The 8,536-nt window shown below is 48.3% G+C and overlaps 1 protein-coding gene across 3 annotated transcripts in view; it reads left to right on the forward strand.

Annotated features, from left to right (window-relative positions):
* Positions 1–6,245, forward strand: part of mfn1a (mitofusin 1a) — a 20,661-nt gene extending 14,416 nt beyond the window's left edge. For all 3 annotated transcript variants that reach the window (XM_053330547.1, XM_053330548.1, XM_053330549.1), the window contains 6 exons: positions 67–169; positions 246–466; positions 556–657; positions 3,432–3,628; positions 4,265–4,399; positions 6,172–6,245. In XM_053330547.1, coding sequence (XP_053186522.1) covers positions 67–169; positions 246–466; positions 556–657; positions 3,432–3,628; positions 4,265–4,399; positions 6,172–6,238 — 825 coding nt within the window. In that variant the 3' untranslated portion in view covers positions 6,239–6,245. The remainder of the gene's footprint in view (positions 1–66; positions 170–245; positions 467–555; positions 658–3,431; positions 3,629–4,264; positions 4,400–6,171) is intronic.
* The last annotated feature ends 2,291 nt before the right edge of the window (positions 6,246–8,536 follow it).

Raw genomic sequence — 8,536 nt, forward strand, 5'->3', positions numbered from 1 at the left:
TGTCTCTCAGTGTCTCAGTGTCTCTCATTGTCTCTCAGTCTGCTTGTCTGTGTTTGGTGTGTCCAGAAGCTGCTGCAGCACGTAGAGGAGAGGATCATCGGCTGTCTGGCTCATCGCTGCTCCGTCAGCATCCTCAGAGACATCAAAGACGCCCAGAGACACATGAACGGTATGAACAGCGTCTCACTATGTAACGTCTTCCGTCCGTTCAGGTGTCATCAGTGATGTCTGTCCTCTGTCCTCAGACAGCGTCCGTCCTCTGCTGTCTCTGTCTGTCCAGGAGCAGCTCTCTGCTCCCTCCACCACCTTCGAGTTGACCTATGACCTTGGCCTCGCTGCCCTGTGTGCAGACTTCAGAGAGAACATAGAGTTCCAGTTCTCTTTGGGCTGGACGGCGCTCGTCACGCGTTTCCTCGGCGCCTACAACGCCAGACGAGCGCTGAGCGGCTCCGACCCCAGACTGCAGGTGAGCTCACCAACCTCACATGTTCGTGTTTAGTTTTTTTAGTTTCTTCAGATGACTCGTAACCATAGAAACATCGCCTCTCTCCTCAGGAAGGCTCCAGCATAAAGGATGAGATGGTGGTTTCCGTAGCAACAGGTCTTGTCTCTGTCACCTCCCGAGCATCCATGACGGTCCTGATCATCGGTGGGGTGGTACGATGATTTTCATTCATACGTACGATTCATTTTTAGTAAACACGCTGATGTCTTCAAATGTTTCGTTTCTCCAAAACCAAAAATTATTCAGTTTTTCATCAGCGTCTGGATCAAATATTTGTCTCTCAGGTGTCTCTCAGGTGTGTCTTGTTGCTGCAGGTGTCTCTCAGGTGTGTCTCAGGTGTGTCTTCTTGCTGCAGGTGTCTCTCAGGTGTCTCTCAGGTGTCTCTCAGGTGTGTCTTGTTGCTGCAGGTGTCTCTCAGGTGTCTCTCAGGTGTGTCTTGTTGCTGCAGGTGTCTCTCAGGTGTCTCTCAGGTCTCTCAGGTGTGTCTCAGGTGTCTCTCAGGTGTGTCTCGTTGCTGCAGGTGTCTCTCAGGTGTCTCTCAGGTGTCTCTCAGGTGTCTCTCAAGTGTGTCTTGTTGCTGCAGGTGTCTCTCAGGTGTCTCTCAGGTGTGTCTCAGGTGTCTCTCAGGTGTGTCTCGTTGCTGCAGGTGTCTCTCAAGTGTCTCTCAGGTGTCTCTCAGGTGTCTCTCAGGTGTGTCTTGTTGCTGCAGGTGTCTCTCAGGTGTCTCTCAGGTGTGTTTCGTTGCTGCAGGTGTCTCTCAGGTGTCTCTCAGGTGTGTCTTGTTGCTCCAGGTGTCTCTCAGGTATCTCTCAGGTGTGTCTTCTTGCTTCAAGTGTCTCTCAGGTGTCTCTCAGGTGTGTCTTCTTGCTTCAAGTGTCTCTCAGGTGTCTCTCAGGGGTGTCTTCTTGCTGCAGGTGTCTCTCAGGTGTGTCTCGTTGCTGCAGGTGTCTCTCAGGTGTCTCTCAGGTGTGTCTCCTTGCTGCAGGTGTCTCTCAGGTGTGTCTTCTTGCTGCAGGTGTCTCTCAGGTGTGTCTTCTTGCTGCAGGTGTCTCTCAGGTGTCTCTCAGGTGTGTCTTGTTGCTGCAGGTGTCTCTCAGATGTCTCTCAGGTGTGTCTTGTTGCTGCAGGTGTCTCTCAGATGTCTCTCAGGTGTGTCTTCTTGCTGCAGGTGTCTCTCAGGTGTCTCTCAGGTGTGTCTCAGGTGTCTCTCAGGTGTCTCTCAGGTGTGTCTTCTTGCTGCAGGTGTCTCTCAGGTGTGTCTTCTTGCTGCAGGTGTCTCTCAGGTGTCTCTCAGGTGTCTCTCAGATGTGTCTTCTTGCTGCAGGTGTCTCTCAGGTGTGTCTCAGGTGTGTTTCGTTGCTGCAGGTGTCTCTCAGGTGTCTCTCAGTTGTGTCTTGTTGCTGCAGGTGTCTCTCAGGTGTCTCTCAGGTGTGTCTCGTTGCTGCAGGTGTCTCTCAGGTGTGTCTTGTTGCTGCAGGTGTCTCTCAGGTGTGTCTCGTTGCTGCAGGTGTCTCTCAGGTGTGTCTTGTTGCTGCAGGTGTCTCTCAGGTGTGTCTTGTTGCTGCAGGTGTTTCTCAGGTGTGTCTTCTTGCTGCAGGTGTCTCTCAGGTGTCTCTCAGGTGTGTCTTGTTGCTGCAGGTGTGTCTCAGGTGTCTCTCAGGTGTGTCTTGTTGCTGCAGGTGTGTCTCAGGTGTCTCTCAGGTGTGTCTTGTTGCTGCAGGTGTCTCTCAGGTGTGTCTCGTTGCTGCAGGTGTCTCTCAGGTGTGTCTTGTTGCTGCAGGTGTCTCTCAGGTGTGTCTTGTTGCTGCAGGTGTGTCTCAGGTGTGTCTCAGGTGTGTCTTGTTGCTGCAGGTGTCTCTCAGGTCTCTCAGGTGTGTTTTGTTGCTGCAGGTGTCTCTCGGGTGTCTCTCAGGTGTGTCTCAGGTGTGTCTTGTTGCTGCAGGTGTCTCTCAGGTGTGTTTCGTTGCTGCAGGTGTCTCTCAGGTGTCTCTCAGGTGTGTCTGGTTGCTCCAGGTGTCTCTCAGGTATCTCTCAGGTGTGTCTTCTTGCTTCAAGTGTCTCTCAGGTGTCTCTCAGGTGTGTCTTCTTGCTTCAAGTGTCTCTCAGGTGTCTCTCAGGGGTGTCTTCTTGCTGCAGGTGTCTCTCAGGTGTGTCTCGTTGCTGCAGGTGTCTCTCAGGTGTCTCTCAGGTGTGTCTTGTTGCTCCAGGTGTCTCTCAGGTGTCTCTCAGGTGTCTCTCAGGTGTGTCTCCTTGCTGCAGGTGTCTCTCAGGTGTGTCTCGTTGCTGCAGGTGTCTCTCAGGTGTCTCTCAGTTGTGTCTTGTTGCTGCAGGTGTCTCTCAGGTGTGTCTTCTTGCTGCAGGTGTCTCTCAGGTGTGTCTTCTTGCTGCAGGTGTCTCTCAGGTGTCTCTCAGGTGTGTCTTGTTGCTGCAGGTGTCTCTCAGATGTCTCTCAGGTGTGTCTTGTTGCTGCAGGTGTCTCTCAGATGTCTCTCAGGTGTGTCTTCTTGCTGCAGGTGTCTCTCAGGTGTCTCTCAGGTGTGTCTCAGGTGTCTCTCAGGTGTCTCTCAGGTGTGTCTTCTTGCTGCAGGTGTCTCTCAGGTGTGTCTTCTTGCTGCAGGTGTCTCTCAGGTGTCTCTCAGGTGTCTCTCAGATGTGTCTTCTTGCTGCAGGTGTCTCTCAGGTGTGTCTTGTTGCTGCAGGTGTCTGTCAGGTGTCTCTCAGGTGTGTCTTGTTGCTGCAGGTGTCTCTCAGGTGTCTCTCAGGTGTGTCTCAGGTGTGTCTCAGGTGTGTCTTGTTGCTGCAGGTGTCTCTCAGGTGTCTCTCAGGTGTGTCTTCTTGCTGCAGGTGTCTCTCAGGTGTCTCTCAGGTGTCTCTCAGGTGTGTCTTGTTGCTGCAGGTGTCTCTCAGGTGTGTCTCCTTGCTGCAGGTGTGGCGTTCGGTGGGCTGGCGGGTCATCGCTCTGTCTCTGTCGCTGTACGGTCTTCTCTACCTGTACGAGAAGTTCACCTGGACCAACGCCAGCAGGGAGCGCGTCCTGAAGCAGCAGTTCACCGACTACGTAGCTCACCGCCTGAGAGCCGTCATCCCCGTCAGCAGCTCCGCCTGCAGCCAGCAGGTCTACAAGTAAGACCCCCCCACCCACCTGACCCTAACCCCCCCACCTGACCCTAAACCCCCCCACCCCACACACCTGACCCTAACCCCCCCACCTGACCCTAAACCCCCCACCTGACCCTAAACCCCCCCACCCTACACACCTGACCCTAACCCCCCCAACCCTCCCACCTGACACTAACCCCCCCACCTGACCCTAAACCCCCCCACCCTACACACCTGACCCTAACCCCCCCAACCCTCCCACCTGACACTAACCCCCCCACCTGACCCTAAACCCCCCCACCCTACACACCTGACCCTAACCCCCCCAACCCTCCCACCTGACACTAACCCCCCCACCTGACCCTAACCCCCCCACCTGACCCTAACCCCCCACCTGACCCTAACCCCCCCACACACACACCTGACCCTATGTGTGTTACTGTGTGTGTGTGTGTGTGTGTGTGTGTGTGTGTGTGTGTGTGTGTGTTACTCTGTGTGTGTGTGTGTGTGTGTGTGTTACTCTGTGTATGTGTGTGTTACTGTGTGTGTGTGTGTGTTTGTGTGTGTGTGTGTGTGTTACTCTGTGTGTGTGTTACTCTGTGTGTGTGTTACTCTGTGTGTGTGTGTGTGTGTGTTACTGTGTGTGTGTGTGTGTTTCAGGGAGCTGGCAGCGACCTTCAGCCGTCTGACTCAGCGTGTGGATCTGAGTGAAGCAGAGTTGGAGGGAAACATCCGTCAGCTGAGCTTCAGGATCCAGCGGCTGGAAAACATCCAGAGGAGATCAAAGGCCTTCAGGTCCGAGTCACAGCTGACCTTTGACCTCTTTATTCTTCTGTCTGTCTGACCTGTGGATGTATTTACTGATCCTGATTACTTCTGATTAACTTTAGGTCCAGTAGCTCATTATAAAACTTCACTTCCTGTCCTTTAACCCTCCTGTTGTCCTTATGTCAAGGAAGGAAGGGAGGAAGAGGGAAGGATGGAAGGGAGAAAGAAGGAAGCAAAGGAGGGGTGAAAGAAGTAAGGGAGGAAAAAGGGAGGAAGGAAGAAGGAAGGAAAAGAGGGAGGTAGGAAAGGAAAGGAAAGGAAAGGAAAGGAAAGGAAAGGAGAAAGGAAGAGAGGAAGGGAGGAAGGAAGGAAAGAAGGACAGAGGAAAGAAGCAAGGGAGGAAGGAAAGAGAGAAGGAGGGAGGGGGGAAAGACAGAAGGAAGGAAGAAAGGGAGAAGGAGAGAGGAAGCACAGATGAAAGGAAGGAAGGAAGGAAGGAAGGAAGGAAAGAAGGAAGGAAGGAAGGAAGGAAGGAAGAGTTAAAACAGACGGGTCAATTTGACCCGGGAGGACGACAGGAAGGTTAAGAGTCCAGTTTATTAAGATATGAACCTAAATGAACCCTTTTTAGATTCCTTCCTTTACTTTGTTCCACATCGCACCAACATCTCTATAACATGTGAGACAGGTCCCTTTATAGGACACTCATTGAAAGGAAGGGAGGAAGGAAGGAAGGAAGGAAGGAAGGAAGGAAGGAAGGAAGGAAGAAATGGAGGAAAGAAGGAAGGAAGGAAGGAAGGAAGGAAGGTAGGGGGGAGGAAAGAAAGAGAGAAGGAGGGAGGGAGGAAGGGAAGAAAGAAGGAAGGAAGGAAGAAGAAAGGGGGATGGAGGAAGGAAGGAAGGAAGGGAAGGGAAGGAAGGAAGGAAGGAAGAAATGGAGGAAAGAAGGAAGGAAGGAGGGAGGGAGGAAGGGAAGAAAGAAGGAAGGAAGGAAGAAGAAAGGGGGATGGAGGAAGGAAAGAAGGAAGGGAGGAGAGAAGGAGGGAGGGAGGAAGGACAGATGGAAGGAAGGAAAGGAAGGAAGGAAGGAAGGAAGGAAGGAAGAAATGGAGGAAAGAAGGAAGGAAGGATGGTAGGGGGGAGGAAAGAAAGAGAGAAGGAGGGAGGGAGGAAGGGAAGAAAGAAGGAAGGAAGGAAGAAGAAAGGGGGATGGAGGAAGGAAGGAAGGAAGGGAAGGGAAGGAAGGAAGGAAGGAAGGAAGGAAGAAATGGAGGAAAGAAGGAAGGAAGGAAGGAGGGAGGAAGGGAAGAAAGAAGGAAGGAAGGAAGAAGAAAGGGGGATGGAGGAAGGAAAGAAGGAAGGGAGGAGAGAAGGAGGGAGGGAGGAAGGACAGATGGAAGGAAGGACGGAGGAAATAAGGAACGAGGGAGGGAGAAAGGAAAAGAGGAAGGGAAGAAAGAAGGCAGGGAGGAAGGAAGGAAGGAAGGAAGGAAGGAAGGAAGGAAGGAAGGAAGGAAGGAAGGAAGGAAGGAAGGAAGGAAGGAAGGAAGGAAAGGAAGGATATTTTGGGATATTTACAGAAGTTACCAAATATAATTATTTGTCCCATAAAGGTTAATGATCGCTGCACAGTCACAGGAAATAACAGTTAAAGGGAAATAAAACTTTACTAATGTTACAAAAAAGTGAAAATACAGTTTATATTCAGGGTGAAAAGAACCGTTGATATAATACTTATATATGTGTTATAATTATGATTATTATTATTCTTGATGGTTAAACAGCTGTTTGGTTTCCAGGAACCGAGCGACGGAGCTGGAGACGCAGCTGGAGGTCTTCTCTGTTCAGTACCTGCAGGGAAACTAACACATGATCATCATCATCATCATCATCATCATCATCATCATCATCATCATCATCATCTACCCTAACCCTAACCCTACCTGCAGGGAAACTAACACATGAAGAAGAAGAAGAGTCATCATCATCATCATCATCATCATCTACCCGAACCCTAACCCCTGCTGCTGGATCATCATCATCATCATCATCATCATCATCATCTACCCTAACCCTAACCCCTGCTGCTGGATCATCATCATCATCATCATCATCATCATCATCATCATCCTAACCCTAACCCTGCTGCTGGATCATCATCATCATCATCATCATCATCATCATCATCATCATCATCATCCTAACCCTAACCCTGCAGACTCAGAACTCGTCTCTGCTGAGTTCATCGGGTTCATTCTGAGATGAACTTTAGACAGTTCGTAATAATTAATGTTCCAACTCATAAAGAATAAAGTTTAAAGTCTCTCTGACACTATTTAATGTTTCAAAGACAGAAAACCTCCGAGCTGAACACGGAGACCAGCGGAGCAGCTGATCCTGTTTGACTGATCAGCTGATCCACAGTCTGAAAGCTTTAATGCAGGGGTGTCAAACATGCGGCCCGTGGGCCAGAACCGGCCTGCCAAGAGGTCCAATCCAGCCCACTTTCCTTCCTGTGTTCTTTTCCTTCCTTCCTTCCTTCCATCTGCCCTTCTTTTCCTTCCTTCCTTCCTTTCATCTGCCCTTCCTTCCTTCCTTCCTTCCATCTGCCCTTCTTTTCCTTCCTTCCATCCTTCCTTCCATCTGCCCTTCCTTCCTTCCTTCCATCTGCCTTTCCTTCCTTCCATCTGCCCTTCCTTCCTTCCTTCCTTCCTTCCTTCCTTCCTTCCTTCCTTCCTTCCTTCCTTCCTTCCATCTGCCCTTCTTTTCCTTCCTTCCTTCCATCTTTCCATCCTTCTTGTCTTCTCTTCTCTTCCTTCCATCTTTCCTTCCTGTATTCTTTTCCTTCTCCTCCTTCTTTTCATTCCTTCCTTCCTTTTAATGATCCGGCCCCTAGATTGGTCTGTATGTGTCCCTTGAATGAAGATGAGTTTGACTCCTCTGCTTTAATGTAACAGCTGATCAGAAACACACAAACATGATTATCATCTGATCATTTTGAGCTTTAATGATGTAACAGTTTAACCCTTTACATGCTGCTCATACTCTGGCTCTGATTCATCCTTAATGAAGCTGCAGAGAGCAAACAGAGTATTATATGCTTTAGGATTACATCTTATATAACTTTTGGTGTTTTTAATCAACACAATTCAAATTTGGAAATTTGCATTAAAAAAGTTTTATTAGCTGCACAAAACTAAACCCTGCAGGGTCACATGATGAGAAGTCCACATGACAGAAATGTGTTAATGGTGTTTTTACGGCTCTAAAATGTAAAAGTGGTTGTAAGGGTTAATAGCGCCACCTGCTGTTCATCATATTCATTACTGTGATTATTATTATATATATATAATAATATATATATATATATTATATGTTTGGGTGAAACTTGACTGTAGCTTCTTCTCTGTGAATGAATCGCCATCTCTTTAAACTGTGATTAGTTTTAATCTGAGTGATGATGTCACTTCCTGTTGTTACCATATGTGACCTACGCTGGTTAAACTGGTTAAACTGGTTAAACTGGTTAGTATGAGTCATGTTTAAAGTGTTTGATGATAACTTTAATAAAGAGTTTATTGTTAAACGGCAGCATGAAGTCTCTCTGATGTACAGCTGATATAACTTCTGTCTCTCGCTGGTTCTGAAGCTTTGAGTTTAGCTTTCATTAACAGATAACGCTAATGCTAATGCTAATGCTAATGCTAACGTTAAAACCATTAAAACCATCTGACTCCTCAGAGCAGGTGTAGGACATATATATATATTTGGGTCAATGATGTATCAGGACTTTTAACAGGTCAATTTTAAAATAATAAAAATGGGAATATATATCGCAGTAGTTCAAACATTAAGAATGTAAAGTAAAGCACCCCCCCCCATGTGTAGAGGCTAGGCAGGCGACCCCGGTTCAAATCCCGCACCGAGCGGTCTTATCCTGCGTGTCATTGCCCCCTCTCTCTGCCTCCTGTTTCCTGTCTCTCTACTAACCTGAACATTAAAGGCAAAAAGCCCCAAAAAATATACTTAAAAAAAAAAAAATCACTTTAATCGAAAAATACATTTTCTTTTTTTTTCTTTGAATATGTTTTTTTTCAATTGAAGTGATTTTTTTTTTTAATTGAAAATATTTTCTTTGATTGAATGAACCTTTTTTGTGTTTGG

This window comes from Scomber japonicus, chromosome 12, assembly GCF_027409825.1.
Source record: "Scomber japonicus isolate fScoJap1 chromosome 12, fScoJap1.pri, whole genome shotgun sequence".
NCBI lineage: Eukaryota > Metazoa > Chordata > Actinopteri > Scombriformes > Scombridae > Scomber > Scomber japonicus.